Source organism: Pholcus phalangioides, unplaced genomic scaffold (assembly GCF_987345545.1).
Source record: "Pholcus phalangioides strain wild (caught in Gottingen) unplaced genomic scaffold, Ppha-v1.0 ptg000015l_1, whole genome shotgun sequence".
Classification (NCBI taxonomy): Eukaryota; Metazoa; Arthropoda; class Arachnida; order Araneae; family Pholcidae; genus Pholcus; species Pholcus phalangioides.
In genome coordinates this window covers 43331779-43352766 of record NW_028301608.1, presented here as the reverse complement: position 1 = coordinate 43352766, position 20988 = coordinate 43331779, and the positions used below count along the sequence as shown (strand labels likewise).

General features: G+C 39.4%; 2 protein-coding genes across 3 annotated transcripts; both read left to right on the top strand.

The window, feature by feature from the left end:
• The first annotated feature begins 3931 nt into the window (after positions 1 to 3931).
• Positions 3932 to 19978, top strand: LOC149076068 (peptidoglycan-recognition protein 1-like). 2 transcript variants are annotated; one of them, XM_089243597.1, is made up of 5 exons: positions 3932 to 4122; positions 17141 to 17232; positions 18954 to 19139; positions 19442 to 19647; positions 19753 to 19978. In XM_089243597.1, exons 2-5 carry the CDS (start codon positions 17148 to 17150, stop codon positions 19888 to 19890), a joined length of 615 nt encoding a protein of 204 aa, XP_089099723.1. In that variant the 5' UTR covers positions 3932 to 4122; positions 17141 to 17147; the 3' UTR covers positions 19891 to 19978. The 2 variants fall into 2 exon arrangements, with proteins under 2 accessions (XP_089099723.1, XP_089099722.1); XM_089243596.1 differs by lacking the exon at positions 3932 to 4122 and adding an exon at positions 16622 to 17030.
• On the top strand, positions 8744 to 9565 carry LOC149076069 (uncharacterized). The gene has a single exon (XM_089242176.1). The coding sequence runs from the start codon at positions 8744 to 8746 to the stop codon at positions 9563 to 9565; it is 822 nt and encodes a 273-aa protein (XP_089098302.1).
• Positions 19979 to 20988: the final 1010 nt, after the last annotated feature.

Below are 20988 nucleotides of genomic sequence, written 5' to 3'. Positions count from 1 at the left end.
AGATATGTTCAATAATGTTCATGTCTGGGGATTTAGGTGGCCAGCGGAAGTGTCTAAAGTCAGAAAAGTGTTCCTGGAGCCACTTTGTAGCAATTCTGGACGCGTGGGGTGTCGCATTGTCCTGCTGAAATTGTCCAAGTCCGTCGGAATGCACATTGGACATTAATGGGTGCAGGTGATCAGACAGGATGCTTACGTACCTGTCACTTGACAGAGTCGTATCTAGACGTATCAGGGGTCCCATATCATGCTAACTGCACACGCCCCATACCATCACAGAGCCTCCACCAGCTTGAACAGTCCCCTGTTGACCTGTAGGGTCCATGGATTCATGAGGTTGTCTCCATACCCGTACACGTCCATCAGCTCGAAGCAATTGGAACCGAGACTCGTCAGACCAGGCAACGTGTTTCCAGTCCTCAACAGTCCAATGTCGGTGTTGTCGGGCGTAAGCTTTGCGGTGCATCGAGGCGTAAAGCTTTGTGTCGTGCAATCATCAAGGACACGAGTGGGCCTTCGGCTCCGAAAGCCCATATCGATGATGTTTCGTTGAATGGTTTGCACGCTGACACTTGTCGATGGCCCAGCATTGAAATCTGCAGCAATTTGCGAAAGGGTTGCACGTCTGTTACGTTTAATGATTCTCGTCAGTCGTTGTTGGTTCCGTTCTTGCATGATCTTTTTCCGGCCGCAGCGATGTTGTAGATTTAATTTTTTACTGGATTCCCCATATTCACGGTACACTTGTGAAATGGTCGTACGTGAAAATCCAAATTTCATCGCTACCTCGCGGAGATGCTATGTCCCATCTCTCGTGCACCGACTATAACACCACGTTCAAATTCACTTAAATCTCGATAACCTGCCATTGTAGCAGCAGTAACCGATCTAACAACTATGCCAGACACTTGTGTTATATAGGCATTGCCGACCGCAGCGCCGTACTCTGATTGGTTCCATATCTCTTTATTTGCATAAGCATGCCTGTACCAGTTTTTTTGGCTGTTCAGTTTATGATAATCCTGTTTTCAAGCAATAATTGTATATGGGTGCAGGGTGATTGACATGAAATAGAACATAACTTTATAGATAATAGTAATAAGGTAATAATAAATAGAACATAACTTATGTAAACAACTTAAGAGTTTACATAGAATACGGTTGGACTAGCTTAGAACAAAATCAAAGTAAAGGAAGCTGCAAAAACATTCATTATATTATGTGAACTTATTAGACTTTGAGAGCCGCAAAAAAAAAAGGTTTGGAATTTATGTTAGCATTTACAAGGAAAGAAGTCGTCACAGAAAAGTTTGAAAAATATATATTACTTTCGATGGTTCTTAAAAAAAATATGCTTGGCCACTGAAAAATTTGGCCCAAGAATAAATTTTTTCACGTGAATACTTTACTCTTAAACCAGCTATCCGACTAAATCTCTGAAAAAAAAAAGTTGGCGTAGAAAAATACTTGCTCATATTTCAAGTGGAATTATGTTTGAAAACATATTTCACACACACACACAGTTTTAAGTCTACCAATCTCCTGAGGCATATCCAATGGTATATTACTAATGCCAGGACTGTGCTAGCTGCCGGGAAGCCAGGAAGAGGTTCACACATGAAGCCCAGTTGCTATTTTATTTTACATCTAATTAAACTACCCCCACCCCTTCAGCTTAAGGCCCGAGTTGATATATCTGGTTTGGATACCAGGCTTGAACAATACACTTTGATAACAAAATCATTTTACTCTTTTACACCCCCCCCCCCAAGCTGAGATTATAGTGTTTATTTTGCAAAAAAGATTTTAATCCCCCCGAGAAAATTCTGCGTACGCCTATGCATAAAGGTGACTCTTCTTTTGATGATGGGTATAGGCAGTACTTGTGAAGAGAAAAACGGTTGAAGACTTCTGTTGTAAATAGATGTGCCAAAGACAAATTCAATGATACTCACTGATGTTAATTATGGCTTCCAATTTGGGTACCAGGATAGCAGTAAGCTAAGGCAGTGGTGTTAAAGCCGGGGGTGCTGCAAGTGCTGTGAAACCATAATGTTTTTCAGCACAGGGTGGATCACCTACAGAATTGATTCAGAAATGAAAAAATCTCTTAGATTTCTCTTTTCTTTTTTTCCCCATAAATAACAAAAATGGGGGAAAAAATTAGACATAAAACTGCCTATTTCCTTCCTATGTGTCTAGAATCTTGCCAAAGCAATTGATAGCCTTCAGGTGCTGATAAAGGGGGCTTAATGTAAAGCTCAAATCCCCCACACTTCTCTTAATTTTTGCTTGTATCAAGAATTCCCTGTTTTATCTAAGAGATGGAAGGTGAGGTGGAGTGTGCCGATCAAAGACAAACACTTCCTCCACATTTAGAGATATTAAAATATATTTCAAAACAATTATATGCACATGAAACCTACTAAAAATTATGCAACAAGGGGGATCAAGTGACTTTTATGGCATCATTTTGATGGGGGAAAAGATGTCCGCTCCTAAAAACTTTTCTGGCCTAGATTTTTGTAATTTGCTGCAAGCTCTATTATAGAATAGCTTATATATACAGTGATGTGTAAGGATTACAACGAAGCAACTACATAATGATAAGCAAGGGACTGGAAAAATGTATCACAGATGGAATGCATTAATACTCTCAAAAGCGCATCAGGACAGGTGGGTAATTTATCGTTATTGAGGGTACTATTACATAGAGGATTTTCAGTGTATTTTAGCAACCTATAATCTGGGAAGTAAAAAAACTGTCGCTGCATGCAAGTGTCATGCTTTTCTATTTCGGCTTAAATTTTCCTACTATCATGACATGTTTTTCTTTGTACGTTTGTGGCATGATACAGTTTATATAATTTGACTAATTGATTTCCACTGTTGCCTTTTCGGTGCAATTTTTCTCAGTATAAAAATAATAGTAAATACACAATATGAGATGTTCTTTTCTCTCCCTTTCTCTTCCTTCTTCCTCATGTGACTCATGCTTTGACCTTCACACATAGGCTAGTTTGCACTATTTTATAGAGACATCTATGCCGCCCACTCTTTTGTGACAGATCAGCGCGAATGCCTTTTTCTTTTTTTAAAATTCTAAAAGTTTTTAGCATTCCTTCTCTGTCTCAGTCACTTATAACTTTTTTTAAAGATGTCATCATGTTTATAATTAGCCCTGTTTAGGAGCCAGTTGACAGCTGTATTAAGAATTCTTATATTTATTTATTTTTGTAATTTGCAGTTTGCAGGGTACGGTAGATATTTTGTGTTGAGTCCTGTTTTCATGAAAATTTTCCTTATTTTTGTGAAAAGGGACATTAATTTTGTGAAAAGTAAGTCATTTTGTGGGGAGCAAAATAATAGTTTTTTTTTTTTGACAAAAGAAATGGACTGCCAAATTTCGTCCTCTGTGACTCACGAACTATTCACATTATAATCTGACAGAAAATGCATAGCCTTGAAAAAGAAAAAGTATTTCTTACATGGCTAAATAGTAGTACCTGCTAAACATGTTTTCAATGAGTTCTTGGAATATGCATGTGTTTTCTCTATCTTTTGATTCATTTGTTTTAATTAGATTTTGGCCTTAACCCTTTAAGCGGTTTTTAAAATTTTTCTGATCCGCATTATAACTGCCACATTCGAAACCTTCCCAAATTGCCATGTATTTTAAGAAGAATTTTTTTCGATTGTGAGCAGAGATAACTGTTTCCCCCCACAACAAGAAAATTTACTCTTTCCATCGCTTTTATTTCCCTCAATACAATACAAAAACACCTGCCATGACGTGTGACTTTCTACAGGAAGAGAAATTTTTTTTGGGAAAAAATATTTTTGTACTATTTATACTGAGTGTATATTTTTTCCTATATTTTCCTTTCCCCCCCCCCTCTTATTTAACCTTGAACAAGAGCTGGCTTCGCCCATTGTCAGTTGATTGGTTTTAAGGGGGGATGGAAAACATGTTTAATTGTAATTTTACAATAAAACATTTTACATCCCAGCAATGTTTCCCCCTTCCCCCAGCAAAACAGCTCCACTGCATTTTTAGAAGATAAAATATCTCGTGGTGAAAGATCGAGTTTGATGAGATATCTCTGGATTGTTGCTGAGAGGGTAAAATATAATTCATAAGCTTTTAAATGTATAATTTGGATCATTTGATTTCTTTATTATTTTTGGCATACACCACATACTTTTAAAATGTATTGAATAAATTATCGTTGAAGTTTAAATCTTTGTTGGCCAAGTTTTATCTTCATTTTTATGGCCAAATGTATTGCTTTTATAAACATGAATTTTTCCCTTGTTGATATGGTGTGGTTCTCCTCGGTCTCAGTAATTTAAGAATATTTCTGATTGGTTCTTGGATCAAAGTATAATCAATCAATTAATTTGATATTTTTGTCTTTCACTTTAAAGTTAAATTTTACAGAGATTACACTGATGTGCTATAGCGCATCAAATACCCGGGAATTTCAGAAAAGGACGAATAAAAACTTGGTTCACGCATCCCGTGGGACGTGCTCTCTAGTAATAGACAATCAATATATAAGAGCCTACTTATAAGTTGGTAAATTAATCTTTGTTTCAAATCGGTTTGAACATGTTTTTAGAAATGATTAGCATTATTTGATTCACAGCACATTTCAGGCAAGAAACTATAATTTCTTTTGCAACAAGTATCACACCGACTTCTGTCAAAACCTAAAGCGCTTTCTCGCCAAACTGAAGAATGCTCATATATAAAAATGTTCAGAGACTCACAAGCAAAAAAATCTATGATAACAAACAAGGTTTGTGAGCCTATTGTGTGAAATTTAGTGAGCCTATGCAGGGCCATCATTTCAACTTTTTTCAGGGGGGGGGGGAAGCAAAGTACATGTACTCAATGTATATATATATATTTGTATACATATATTATATCATTTTTTATAGATTTTCAAAAGCTGGGGGGGGGGGCAACGGCCTCCACCCTGACCCCCCAAACGATGGACCTGGGCCTATGCTCCCTAAATTCCAATGATGACAAACACGATAATGAGGTACAAGACCAGGGCTGGACAAAACTCAAAAAAATTCAAGTGCCAGAACAATTTCTTAGGTGTCAAAAAAAAATTTTTACCCGAAGAAAAAGGTCCAAAATAATGCTTCTTTTGACCTTTTCAGGTCATAGTGACCTCCCCCCTTTCATGTCAGAGGCATGATGCTATAAATTTTGTGCTGTTCTCAGCCTGCAATTCCTTCCCCCCCCCCCAGTAATACACTCTATCGTTAGTACATAGGATCAGTACTCGTACAAAGTTGCCAACATCGCATCAGTAGCAGTCCAATATACTAATGATATAGGGTGCTACTGAGATTTAGTAATTACACAAAGAAAATTTTAGGTGCCAACAGTGCCTTAATTGGCCATTCCTGTGCAAGAATTTGTATTTAGGCCCCCTTCCTCCATTCTGGGCCTCTCCTTTTCCACGTGAGCCCTGTGTGGGTGCACCCGCCTAGTTACGGCACTGGGTGCCAATACCAATTTTTTGGTCACCATGGCAAACCTGGTGTCTGGGATTTGTCCAGCACTTCCTAAAATTTTGAAAGACCCGAAGCGCCAAAGTAACCAGTTGGTGGTTTATTTTCGTAGTCACCGCTAACACTGATTTTTTTTTTTTGCGCCAAGCAAATGGCGCTTTTGTTGTGGAAGTCAGTTCAAAATGGCCGACAAAAACACATACAATAACACAAAAAACCGAATAAATCTAACATGCGGTAATCAAATGAAATATGCAGCAAACTGCAAAGAAATGATCACAAACTGAATGAAATACGTGGTTAATTAATGCGGCTGATGAAGGGTTGCTAAAACTGGCAAAAACACAGATTCGGCTATCAGGGTTGCCAATTTTGGCGCGAAAAAAATCGCTACGTTGGCGCTGACCACGCTCATGGAAAATTAACCCAGTTGGCAGCAAGAAAAATTCACTTTATTCGGAACCGGAAACATCGACCTCACAAAAATCACTTTGCACAGGGACAGTGCCGTCTTAAGGCATGGGCCCACCCGGGCACGGCCTGGGGGCCTCAAGAGAAAAGGGGCCTCACAAACATGAGATATGGTTGAAATTTTCGAGAATTTGCCCGATAGAGCCTCAGAAAAATCACTTGGCTCGGGGCCCATGATGCTCTTAAGATGGCCCTGCACACGGGGGGGGGGGCACATTGTGCTCATGAGACGGCCCCTGGCAATAGCCCGCTTAGCCACACTGTATATACGTCATTAGGTCTTGAAAACATATTGGTTTGGGGTTTATTGATGCTGTTAGAACGGGCCAATAGGCACATTGCAACACAAAAACGTGAATGTTAGATAGCTCTAAGCTAATTACAGTCAAACCTCGTTAATGAGTCACTCTTGGGAAAGCAAAAATATGACTTAGTAAGCGGAGTGACTCGTTAAACGGAGTAAGCCATAGCTGTGCCAATTCCTACCTGAGGACAATTGGGAATTCCAAAACGTGACACGGTAAGCCGAGTGACGTGTTAACCAGGTGACGCACTAATGAGGTTTGACTGTATATTAATTCAAGAATCTCGAAACTAGGGATTATTACCAATGAGAAGTAAAATTAAACGATGCCGTTTCTTGCACGGAGTTTGGTTTTCCCTCAGCACGATATTTCTACATAATAAACAACAATATATTGAACAATAAATAACATTCCTCCAGGACGACTGAAAATACTGCTTACTACTTGTTTCTTTTCGAATTAAGCGCCAAGTTTTTTCCGTATACAAAACAACATTCTCAACAAAAGAGCACAAACTTTATGAACTTCGGTGTGGCATCGACGATATTTCGTTCCGAAAAACTATAACGCCATTGGAAGGGCAATAATTTGAAGACCATATCGTTCATATTTTTCCGAGCCATAAGTTTCTTATAGGACTTTTATGACCTAAATAAAAATCGGCAGAATATGCTCCGAAAAATGCATTTATTCCCTAAGAAAACTTCAAATATTCTGTAAAAGAACTAAAAATATGTCTTTATAGATAGGCTAACTATATTTCCTAGACGAAAAATCACCAATCATTGCCAAAAACGATGCTAGAGGCAGTGGTTAAATGTGACTACTGTTATTGCTAATATAGCCAAAAAATTTCCAACGTGGAAAATAATGTAATCGGCGAATTAAGATTAATTTCAGACATCGGACTAAAATTTCCAACCTCTGGACGCCTGCACTAGAGCAATTACAAAACAGATGGCGCCACTATTACTGGCCAAAAATTTCTGGGAATTTGGATGGTTATTGGTCAATAAAAAAAACACAAAAACACATGTCAGTGAAGACATATGTAAGGATGACGTCACTCTCCGCTATCATAGGAAGGTTTTTAACAACTGGATGTTGCGAAGATATATTTTGGAAAGAGATCCAGAAAATTCAACTGCCCCTGCGTGGAATCGAACCCACGTCCTTTTACTTTCCGGCGTCTAGGGCGTTCCTCCGGAAAGTGAAAGGACGTGGGTTCGATTCCGCGCAGGGACAGTTGAATTTTCTCTCTGTCCAAAATATATCTTCGCAACATCCAGTTGTTAAAAACCTTCGAAGAGATATGTTTCGAAATGAAAAAGAAAAATTTTATAGGAAAAAAAAAGAAAAATAATTCCGGAAACCTGAAAAGAAGGACAAAAACAAAAGGGTGAATTTTCCGCAACGTAGGAGGCCGCTTGAAATGACATCAGAAAAATGGACATACCCTCCCAAAGGAGGACGTCTGGTAACTCTAAGAAAATGGTTATTAAATAAACCTTTATAGCTCAGTGTTAAGAACACAGTTGATGTTTAGTAAAAAAATGGCAGGCAACAAAATTATCTGGGACCGTTATGTTAACCGTCGAAGTAACATAGTTTTTATTCCTCTTATCACATCTTTTTTATCATCGTTCATTTTTAGTACAGTTAACAATGTTCACTATAGATCAGAGCCGGATTTGTGGTTTTTCTACTTGTACGCTACACGAATTTTGCAGCCCCTCTCCCACTCTAGTCTGGTTTTTCTGATTTTCATGACCACCCATTCCTTGAATTTACCTTTCTGTACTATAGCCAGCTCAGTCCCCCCCCCCCCACAATGAATACGCCTGTGTCTTTAAGTCACTCTTTTGGACACACTCCCCATGCTCACACACTCTATAGGTCACTCGCTTAATCATTCACATGGTTTTACATGGACATTTACATACGAGCCCTGTAGAGGTCACTCATATGCTCGCACGCACTCTAGGTCACTCTTTTGGTCACTTCCATTTTCTACATTCTAAATCACTTTTTTGGTCACTTCCGTTTTTTACATTCTAGATCACTTTTTTGGTCACTTCCATTTTCTACATTCTAGATCACTTTTTTGGTCATTCACATGCTTGTACACTCTCCAAGCCATTCTTTTTGGTCACTCCCTGACCTGTTCCCTATCTCTCAATGTCACTCATTGGTCATTCTGGGCTTGTGCACGCTGTAGGTCACTCTTTTGGCCATTCCCCTGCTTGTACACGCTTTAGGTTGTGGCGCTGCGATCGTCACGAGAAAGCGCGCGCGTCCGTGGAGAAAGAAAAGAATTATTGCTTCTTCTTCCGGCGCTCGACAAGGTTGTAACACCTCTGTGTGAATAAATTTCTCTTTATCTATTTTGTCGTTTTGGGAACCACAGTTTGGTGACCCGGCATCCAACGATAACGATGTCCAATCCATCGGAGCAACCAACGATGCCCAATTCATCAGAGCAACCACCTGCAATGTTCCGAGTCGCTGTCAAAGCCCCACCGTTTTGGGCCAAACAACCTCATCTATGGTTCAAGCAATTGGATTCTCAGTTCCTGGCGAGTGGAATTACCTCCGATGCCACTAAATACCACACAGCCGTTGCAGCCATGGATACGAGTGTTTTGGCACATGTCAGTGACCTCATCATGAATCCACCGGCGGCAAACATGTACGACGCACTAAAAAGACGCCTCCAAGCTGAATTTGCTGAACCAGATGAGCGACGCTTACAACGTTTGATGTATGAAGTCGAGCTGGGCGATCGTCGACCTTCGGCGTTACTCCGAGAAATGCGGGATCTGTCCAGTGGCCGTCTCAGCGATGAAATACTTCGAAGTCTATGGATACAACGGTTACCATATCAAGTTCAAGCAATCCTCTCCACAAGTTCAGAAACGTTGGAAAAGTTATCGGAGATGGCAGACAAGATCATCAGCGTCAGCGGCAAAGCAGAGGTACAGAATATTTCACCAAATCTCGATCACCCACAACAACTTGACGTGCAGCAGCTGACTGAAAAAATAGAGACATTGACATTGCAAGTTGACGCGCTACGTCGATCTCGAGAACAACGTGGAAACCCTCAACGTCCTCCCAATCGAAACCGCCACGAAGGTGCAAAATCCATGAGGTTTCGAAACGATCTCTGCTGGTATCACCGTGAATTCGGACCCAACGCCCGTAAGTGTGTGCAACCATGTAGTTTCTATTCGGGAAACGACCAAACCGACAACTAATGGCGACGAGGGAGTCGGTTTCATTCAGCAGTCGCCTTTTCATCGCAGACCCACTAAGCAAGCTTTCGTTTCTCATCGACACTGGTGCGGATATTTCCGTAATACCCCCTTCGGCAGCTGATAGAAACAAACCACAGTCACTACTCACGCTTACCGCGGCAAACGGTTCTACAATAAAAACATACGGAAAGAAAATGATAAAACTAAGTCTCGGATTAGCAAAAACTTTTCCATGGGTGTTTACCATTGCTGATGTATCCCGACCAATAATCGGCGCCGATTTTCTGAAAAGATTCCGACTCACGGTGGATTTGGGAAACCGAGTTTTGGTCAACAACGGGGGTGAACGGTCTACAACCGGAACAACTGTTTCTCCAACTGTTTCCCCTGCAGTAACTGTGACATGTGGACATGAGATTTTCCACAATCTATTACAAGAATATAAAGAGCTCATGGAAGAAACATCAAGTCCAGTGCAAGCAACACACGAAACGGTGCATCACATCGAAACTACAGGAGTACCGGTTTACGCGAGAGCCCGTCGATTAGGCCCGGAGATGCTGCGAGCTGCCAAAGCTGAGTTCGATAAAATGATTACCATGGGTATATGTCGCCCTTCAAATAGTCAGTGGTCCAGTCCCCTCCACATGGTGAAAAAATCCGACGGTTCGTGGAGATGCTGTGGCGATTATAGAGCTCTCAACGCGAAGACGGTTCCCGACAGATATAGCATTCGGAATATTATGGATTTCACTATGGATCTGCACGGTAAATGCATCTTCTCTACCATAGACTTGAAACGCGCTTACCATCAAATACAATTGTCTGCTTCCGATGTACCAAAAACTGCTATTGTCACCCCTTTCGGACTCTTTGAATTTAACGTCCTCAGTTTCGGGTTGCGAAACGCTGCGCAAACGTTTCAGCGCTATATAGACGAAATATTGCGAGGACTTCCATTCTGTTTCCCTTATCTAGACGACGTGTTAATTGCATCTTCAAACCTTGAAGAGCACGTCGGTCATGTGCGTGAGGTCTTGAAACGTCTGTGTACACACGGATTAAAGATAAATATCGACAAATGCGTGTTCGCATGCAGCTCAATCAAGTTTCTAGGACATTTAGTCAACTCTCAGGGCATTGAACCGCTACCAGCCAAAGTCGATACCATTGACTCTTACCCAAGACCCAAAAACAAGGCAGAACTTCGCCGATTTGTCGGTGTGGTTAATTTTTACCGTCGCTTTTTACGGAAAGCGGCTGCGATACAATTGCCACTGCATCTAGTACTTCGAAATTGTACGCGTCATGACAAAACACTTATTACCTGGACACCAGAGCTCATTAAAGCTTTCGATGACACAAAACTCGCTGTTAGAGAAGCAGTTCTTTTGACACATCCGAGGCCCTATTCCCCAATTGCACTCGTAACAGATGCCAGCAACATAGCTATCGGCTCAGTGGTACAACAACGAGTCAATGATAGCTGGCAGCCGCTCGGGTTTTTTTCCCGCAAACTGAGTGATACTGAAAAGCGATACAGTGCTTATGACCGCGAACTTTTGGCAATTTTCGCATCGATCATTCACTTCCGATATTTACTGGAAGGTAAACCTTTCACGGTTTTCACAGATCATAGGCCGTTAGTGTTCGTTTTCAATCAGAAAGCCGACAAGCTTTCTCCTCGACAAATTAATCAATTAAATCTAATTTCTCAGTTTACAACTGATATTCGTCATATCGAGGGAAAAAGCAATGTGGTAGCGGATGCTCTCTCGCGAGCAGGAGTTGACCTACTTTTTCCTTCTTCCATGAATTACGACCTCATCGCTGAAGCACAGAAGAATGACCATGAACTGAAGCAGTTGCTTGACGGAAATATACCATCTTCACTCGCTCTTCAACAGCTCTCTTCCCCATCTGGAAAAACACAACTTTTTTTTCGATACCTCGACATCTAAACCACGGCCTTATATCCCTAAACAATACCGTTGGGAAGTGTTCAAAATTATTCATCAACCTGCGCATCCGGGTGTTAAATCCACTGCTAAAATGATCATCGACAGATATGTATGGCCGAACATGAAGAAAGACATCCGAAATTGGGCTCAAGCGTGCATCGCCTGTCAGAGGTCAAAAATTCATCGTCATACCAGCCCTCATATTGGACAGTTCGTATCTCCATCTCGACGATTTAGTCACGTGCACATCGACATAGTGGGCCCGCTTCCATTATCAGAAGGTTATCGCTACTGCCTCACTTGCGTAGATCGCTTTTCAAGATGGCCCGAAGCCATTCCTATAGCAGATATTACTGCTGAGACTGTTGCTAAGGCTTTCATACATACTTGGGTTGCACGGTTTGGAGTACCAGAAGTGATCGTTACTGATCAAGGTCGACAATTTCAGAGTGATCTATTCCGATCTCTCGGCAAACTACTGGGGATCAAACAAAATCGTACCACTCCATACCATCCGGAAGCGAATGGTGCCGTTGAAAGGTGGCATCGCGTCCTTAAAGCAGCGATCAAGTGCCATTCATCAACAGATTGGGTGGCAGTATTGCCAATCGTCCTTCTAGGACTAAGAGCGGCATACAAGCCGGAACTGGAATGCTCCACATCTGAACTGGTATATGGTGAACCTATCAAACTCCCTGGCGAGTTCTTCTCAGCTTCCACCACAGACGTCAATGAGAAACAGTTGCTCACTGAATTACGACAACACTTTTCGAAAATTCGACCTGTCCCAGCGTCTCACCATAATAAATCCAAAACATTCATCCATAAAGAACTTGATCATTCCACTCATGTTTTCCTTCGCAATGACGCTGTCAAGAAGCCATTGCAGTGCCCATATGATGGCCCCTATGAAGTGGTCGCAAGGCGCAATAACACTATCACCATCAAATGCAAAGGAAGAAACGTATGTGTGAACATTGCACGAGTGAAACCAGCGCACATTGCCACTAACAGTGACAGTACAAACAGTGAACCCATTGTGACCCGTTACGGCAGAGTAAGTCGTCCCCCGAATCGTCTCATTGTATAAGTGTATTCATAATCCCGTCCTTATATGTGTATATATATTTTTCTTTCTTTTGTTGTCAATAATTAGTTCGTGCGATCCGCACTGGAGGAGGGGGGGTACTGTGGCGCTGCGATCGTCACGAGAAAGCGCGCGCGTCCGTGGAGAAAGAAAAGAATTATTGCTTCTTCTTCCGGCGCTCGACAAGGTTGTAACACCTCTGTGTGAATAAATTTCTCTTTATCTATTTTGTCGTTTTGTGAACCACAAGGTCATTCTTTTGGTCACTCACAAACTTTTTGTTCACTCACATGCTTGAAATTTCTCTAGATCACTCGTTTGGTCACTTATTCACCTAATCTCTCGCTATATCCTTGATGGTAAATGTTTTGTCGATCTTAATGTACGTATTATGATATGTTATTCCTGTACATTAGTTAAGATCTTTAGTTGGTCATTGTGCTATCCGAATATTTTAGATTTTAGTGAATTGATAACAGCTTTTTACAAAGATCGGATGCTTGCTTCTTAGAGAGCTTGATCAATCCCAATTCCAACTAACTTCGGCTTAAATATGCTATGTTCGGACGTAATTGTGACTTTTGAGTTGCGTCGAGTAAGCATTATATGTGCAAATAAAATTTATATTGGCTATGAGTGAGTATCATATCCGTATGCTCCATAAGATGGATAACTCCATCTTATCTGCTGTATACGTTACTGCCAAACATTGGCGTACGCAAAGAGCCCCCCCCCCCCACAAAAAAAAAAATTCTGCGCAAGCCTATGCTGCCAAAGCCTGAAGTTCTTCGGTTACTTCGCGAACCGGCCAGCCCAGCTGATCATGGCAATGTTCGAAATTCGTACTTTTCCGGCCCCTATGCAGTAGAACCTCGATTATCCGAACACATCGAGACCGAAGGGGGTGTTCGGAAAAGTTCGGAAAATCGATTTCGAAACCATTTCGATAATGCAAAGGAATAAATTGAATTTAAGATGAATTCGTAAGACGAAAGAAAAAAAAGCTCTAAATCTGCTCTTATTCATGCGTTTCTTTGCTTGTCAATCGTTTATAACTACATACACTATACCCGGATCTGCCCCTGTTTGCATCTATAGCAGTGCCGTCTTAAGGCATGGGCCCACCCGGGCACTGCCCGGGGGCCTCAAGAGGAAAGGAGCCTCACAAAAATGAGATCTGGTTGAAATTTTAAAGAATTTGCCTGGTAGGGCCTCAGAAAAATCACTTGGCCCGGGGGCCCATGATGCTCTTAAGACGGCCCTGATCTATAGCTCACAATTATGGTATGTATAATTGTTTGGAAGTGAATTATTGTATAATATCGAACGAAGCTATCGCGTTGGGAGATACGAGGATTCAAATTCCAAGAAAATACCAACTGTTGAGCATTGACTATAGAAAACTGAAAATGAGTTAGATTGAAAAGCTGTTCGGTTGACCGAGTTGTTCGGATAAACTAGGTTCTACTGTATAAATCAATCCCTATATATCGTTCCCTGATTCGGGGTCATCGCCATGTTGGTGTATTTTTGGTGATAATTATGGCCATTTATAATTATCCGTCCTATTGCAACCCTAATGATTGATGAATGAATCTCAATATAGATTCCCTATTAGGTCTAATACATATGCAAGGTGCATAGAAAACAGCGGGTATGGCATTTTATTGGCTAGCCGTTGGGAAAAAACAATTCTAAATGCGGAAAAACCGTTTTACCCGCATTTAACGCTGCTTTTTTCGCAAATTTCCACCGTTTTTCGAATTCAAATAGCTCAATGAATAGGCACTTACAAACAGTGAAACACTTAGAACAGTGGAACGTGGAATTTTTTTGTTGGCATCAGGAGAGACAGGGCAACAACTGTCTAACTGAATTTCGGGGCACACGGGAATATATAAAAAGTCAATTATTTTATTTTAATAACTTTACAACCCCTTGAAATATGAATGACGTATTTGAGTGTACTACACGCTATTTGAAAACTTTTTCTAATTGGAAATATACCTCTAGGATCAAAGGTTCACCAGTAAAATGCCATACCCTCTGTTTATCATGCACCCTGTATAGGGATCGATATATGGGGCCATACAAAGACCGATGAAAGCCCGAATTTCGGACATTGGCCAGCTCAACTGGGCCGGCGAGTTCGCGAATTGGCCAAGTTCTGGGTTTTGCGGTAACATATATACTCCGAGACCTGAAAATGGAAATATGTTCAAATTTCGTTTTGTACGTAAATGTGGAAAGATAAAACAGAGTTAAATGATCCAGGATAAGAAATTATGAAACACAAAACAAAATAGGATAATTATCACAAAAAAAAAAAAAAAAAAAAATGAGTAACTTTGCCTGGTTTTAATTTACACAAAAATTGCCACGTTTTTAAGACAAATAAATCACACTGGTCGAATGGTCGACGCGTTTCGGCTCTTCAATGGAGAGCCGTCATCAGGACCTCGTGGTCAGAACTCACACGAATGAAGAGTGATGTTTACGTCTGGTCGTCCGAAGAGTTCGCCTTTGTATTTGCTGCGTCCGAGTGGTCTTTGGATGCGAATTGGGGAGCCATCTGTTGTAAAGTGTTGAAAGTTTTTTTCACCACTGAGGTTAATAAAGCCTGTCCAAGCTGACGAAATAGGTGGTGTGTTTCTTCCATCATTAACGAGGAAATTCTGGCATGTTCTGATGAAATATCCCTCGAGAAAATTCAATTCCGAATTGTGTGTTGCTTTTTTAAAAACAAATGCTTTGTCAAAATCAAAATGATGTGAATGTTGCCAGCAGTGTTGGGCAATAGCCGAATTATCCGTCCGTCCCTTCTCAACATGCCTTCGGTGTTCGAGAACTCGAATATTTAGATTTCTTCTAGTTTGGCCAATATATCCATTTTCACAATTCTTGCATGGGATGAAGTAGATACCAGATTCTTTGGAGGGTGAGATAGGATCTTTCAGATGGGAAAAGGTGAGTATATTATTCAAACTTTGGATCAGGTATGTTGATGACACATTCACTTTAGTTGATGAGACTGATGTCAATGTCACTGAGTTATTCAATTTTATGAATTCTATTGACCCACATATTGAATTCACCTATGAAATGGAGAAAAATAATATACTGCCTTTTCTCGACGTGCTCATTAAAAAGACAGACACTGAATTTCATACATCTGTGTACCGTAAGCCATTCGCTATCTCCATGCCACCTCATGCAAAATCCTTTCATCCTCCCAATCAGAAACTTTCGGCATTTTCTTCTTTTGTTCATCGAGCAAAAAAACTTTGCAGTGATTCAGCCTCCCTCCAGAATGAACTCAATATCCTTCGTGACATCGCTTCTAATCGGGGTTTTTCACCTTTTATCATCGACAAGGTCCTCAGAAAAATGACCCAGACATGCACCACGAACCTGCTCCCAGCTGACTCAAAACAGTTTTCTAATACCGTTGTTCTTCCATTCGTTTCTTCAAGTTTCATGATCTCTTCTATCTTCAAGAAATTTGACTTCCATACAATATTCCAGCCAACAAATATACTCACCTTTTCCCATCTGAAAGATCCTATCTCACCCTCCAAAGAATCTGGTATCTACTTCATCCCATGCAAGAATTGTGAAAATGGATATATTGGCCAAACTAGAAGAAATCTAAATATTCGAGTTCTCGAACACCGAAGGCATGTTGAGAAGGGACGGACGGATAATTCGGCTATTGCCCAACACTGCTGGCAACATTCACATCATTTTGATTTTGACAAAGCATTTGTTTTTAAAAAAGCAACACACAATTCGGAATTGAATTTTCTCGAGGGATATTTCATCAGAACATGCCAGAATTTCCTCGTTAATGATGGAAGAAACACACCACCTATTTCGTCAGCTTGGACAGGCTTTATTAACCTCAGTCGTGAAAAAACTTTCAACACTTTACAACAGATGGCTCCCCAATTCGCATCCAAAGACCACTCGGACGCAGCAAATACAAAGGCGAACTCTTCGGACGACCAGACGTAAACATCACTCTTCATTCGTGTGAGTTCTGACCACGAGGTCCTGATGACGGCTCTCCATTGAAGAGCCGAAACGCGTCGACCATTCGACCAGTGTGATTTATTTGTCTTAAAAACGTGGCAATTTTTGTGTAAAATTAAAAAATAAAAAATAGGATAAAAAAAAACTCCTGACACATTAACGCATTATTGCTATTATTATTATTTTTGTTTTGAAAGACAAAAGACATTCAGAGAACATGGAAAAAAAAAACTGAAGTGGGAAACTATTCCTTATCAGGTTTCATGATAAAGCAGGAAGTTGAAAAATTCATAAATCTATTTCCAATATCAAGAAATGAAACTTATCACTTTCGATAAAGCATCGCGTTTAATCGGAATAAACATTCTTGAACAGTGAACGATATGTGAGTTAGAAATCTAACGTGAAAAATTCAGACAAACATATCTAAACATTATGATACTGTACTTGATATAATTTATACCGTCGGTGAAATCTTTAATTTCTTACTTACAGATTGGCAATGGCCTCGAGGACTTCCACTTTTTTAATAACATGCATGTTTTTGGTAATGATGTCGAGCAGTGTATCAGCATCTACACATTCATGTAAGTATAAAAGAAAATATTTTTAAATTTTTCGATCTGTTATCGTATATTATAGTTTTTGCAGCTTTTCTTTTTTTAATTTTTCCAATTGAATACATATTTCACTCAAGCAAGAAATGATAATGACCCATAGAAAAACGGGGAAGGGGGAGAGAGAGAATTTTTCAACCTTTATGTCAATTGCAGTTACTACCTTCATTGATTATGAATTCAAAATATCCTTGAACGGGTAAATATGTAATGAAGCAAACATGATTTAATTTAACCCTTCGTAGAAAAAAAAAGCAAATAAATTTGATTTAGTTGCATTTGATCAATTACTACTCTACCGTACATTCACCTAGTACACTTTCCTGCAAACAAATTCGTAAACATTCCTACGCATCCGATCAACTCTTGATCGTTTTTATATTGCTAATGCAGATAGGATTCCTTGCAGAGCTGGACAGATCTTCAAAGTTTGCATTCCGTTACATTTCGGGCAGATGAAATAAAATGGTTGTTGGTTTTAAACCTATGTGCAGCATGAAATGAACAAGTGATATGAAGCTATAAATTTTCTGTTTTCAACCTGCATAACACACACACACAGTTTAAATTTTCACTCCAAAATATCGGTTACTATGTTTTTGTGTGTTTACAAAAAGTGATTTTCAACAAACATAAAATTGTAAACGGTATTTTTGCGCATGAAACTTACACCGGCATGCAGCATAAAAATAAAAAATTTAAAGTTTCATATCACATGTTCATTTTCATGCTGCCCATTGGTTTTAAACTAATAACTATTTCATTTTAAGAATTATAACAGATAGTTTTGCTTTTATTTGATATATGGCAGCAGGAGTCCTATCGCAAAACTTTTCTATTTCAAGCAATATTTATGCGCATTTTCTTATATAGAAAAATTATCAGTACTGGGAAACTGAATATAATTCGAATTCATTCATCAGTGTTCTAGGCAACACAATTTTAAGATTAATTAAAAATGGTTGTAAGTGCCAAAATGCAAATTCCGAGGAAAATCGATGTAAAGGGGAAACCGATGTATTGGGAGATACATCAAACTCTACATAGTGGGAGCTACAACAAACTAACCAATCGTCAGGGAACTTTCGGCCTTATTTCATTGCATTGGCGTTGGGATTTACATTCTTTTTTACGGAAAAAACAATTTTTGAAAAAAATGGCGCTTACCAGCCTTTTCAATTCCAGTCTTCATTTATCCTTCTGACACACACAAATGTTTAGGCGTAATCATTAATATACGTCTTTTTTTTAGAACATCAGTGCTCTGAAGTTGTCAAGAAAGCTAACAAAACAAAAGGAGCTTTTAGCAAAGTATGCCGATGAAACTCGGCTCTGTCGATCAACAACAAACTAATTAAACAAAAGAACTAATTAGTCTTTTAACAAAAAAATCCTGGCGTGGGGACCACCAAAGATTTTAGTTTGTGAGCCCAGTTGCAGTATGCGAGGACCCAGAACTGCACCGGGCTGCTGAATATTAGGACCATAAAAACAGATTAAAACACATTGAATCCACATCTGATCCTAAAGAAAGCATTTCTATGGAATTTACGCGTGTGTTTAGGAACGAGCATCGAACAATATGGGTGCCTCAGGGAGCACTACCTACAGTGCTCACGAGCAACGGATTGAAGATGTGCTTGGTATATATATAATGCAATTCTGAATACTATATATATTTCTATGAACAGGTGACGGAATCGAGATTGTCAGACGCAAGTCCTGGGGTTCCAGGAACGAGCACAGTGGCAGCTCTAAGCTCTACGTCCCTGTACCACATGTATTCATCGGACATACTGTGACGCCATGGTGCTCGAATCTTGACAGCTGCAGCATGAACATGCGTTCTATGCAAAACTACCACATAGATACACTCAGTAAGACAAACTACTACTACTGCTACTACTTAATCGTACATGCACCATCATTACATGTCGGAATGGGTTATAATATATATATATATATATATATATATTAAAGTAACTATATATATATCGCATGAACCATACAGTGCCATAGCATGGTTAACGAGCGTGAAAATACTCTGCACCCATACCAACATCAGTTCATACTGGAAAATTTTTTATCGCATTAACCATCTCAATTTTAAAAAAAAACAAAAAAAAAACACGTTCATTTGCGTGAACGACTGAGCTGTTTCAATCTTTCCATTTTACAGAATTTCCAGATATTGGTTACAATTTCGTCGTAGGAGGCGATGGACGAGTGTATGAAGGCACTGGTTGGCAAACCCAAGGAACACACATCAGAGGTTTCAACCATAATTCAATAGGCATCGCGTTTATAGGGAATTTTATGAACTATTCCCCTACAGATCAGATGATAAATTCTGCAAAAAAGCTGATTATCTGTGGTATAAAGAAGGTAATGAATGAGATTGTATCCGTTGGCAATAGTGATTATAACGAAACATATATATTAGGCAGTTTATAAGTTCATGAATATTTATAATCTCTCTGTTGTTTACAGGGCTCCATCGCCATCGGAAGAGAGGTTCATGGAGCAAGAGACGGTACTTGTACGCTATCTCCTGGTGATAAGCTGTACGAAGTTATCAAGAAATGGCCTCGATTCAAAGGAGGAAGATTACCTGGATATATCTGCTGAAGATTAACATGATTTTATCAGAAAAAAAAACTGTATTGTTAAAAAAAGCTATTTTAAATTGTATAAATAAAATAGGCATAATAGAGAATCAATGTTTCGTTTTCTCTGCAGAGAAATTGAAGCTTGCGAGGAAAAAAAACAACACGCACTTTCTTACATACAATAAAAACTCTTTGATTAAGAGAGCCATTTTCGATTCTTCAGAAAAGTAAAAAGGCAAATTCTCAACCTTTTTCCAATGTTTCTTTTCTCGCTCCTTCTTTTGATGCAATGAATTTTTTTTCCCTTCATGCAAAAATTCACCAAAAGTCGAAACAGGGTTCCCGAGAAAACAGGGGAAAAGACTATTCTAGTTAGATTTTTTTTCATATGCTTGGAAGTACAGGTTTTAGCTGTTCAATAACAATGGACGATGTGATATGTGGAGATCGGAGAACGTCTGTGAGTGAATATTCATCATTGGAGCAGGGTAGCGATTTTCACCCGAGGAACAACTATTTGTTATCATTTGTTTCTAGTTTTAGAACAAGCCTTCTGCTGGTTTTTGAAGTGAAGTTTTTCTTTAGCCAGGATAGCGAATTTTCGAAAAAAGGTAACGGAAATAAAATAAGCTTTCCCCTTTTCCTTAAATCCAGTTCTGCAAACGAAATTACTAGGGATGGACCGATTAATCGGTCAATTGTTAATTGCAGTCAAAAATTTTAGTTGAGTTAATCAAATCGATTAAAATTCGATTCAAATTTTTATTAAAAGTTTGTGAATTAGATTGATTTGTTTGAAAACACCGATTAGATGTCTGATAAATCATGTTCTATACAGAACCTTTTATATATATATAAGTGACTATATTTAAAAATATTTCAATTAATATTTTGGTCCAATTCGATTCAACGAAAACTGATGATTTCAAATCGAGTTAGATTGGAGTTTTATAAAACAAGACCAAAATTCATTGTCTCTACTATAGAACAGTAGTTTTTCGTATTCTTGGAAGCATCAGCTCATCTCCTCACAAGTACCATTCGAGAGGAGTTTCTAGGGAAAACAAGCAACAGTATATAATCGAAAGTAGTTTCGAAATCCGTGAATAATAACCAA

Coding starts and splice junctions, on each gene's coding strand:
- LOC149076069 (XM_089242176.1), top strand. CDS start 8,744: ATGTCCAATCCATCGGAGCAACCAACGATGCCCAATTCATCAGAGCAA.
- LOC149076068 (XM_089243597.1), top strand. CDS start 17,148: ATGGCCTCGAGGACTTCCACTTTTTTAATAACATGCATGTTTTTGGTA. Junction 17,233..18,953: donor ATCAGCATCTACACATTCAT/GTAAGTATAAAA, acceptor TTCTATGAACAG/GTGACGGAATCGAGATTGTC. Junction 19,140..19,441: donor CTACCACATAGATACACTCA/GTAAGACAAACT, acceptor TCCATTTTACAG/AATTTCCAGATATTGGTTAC.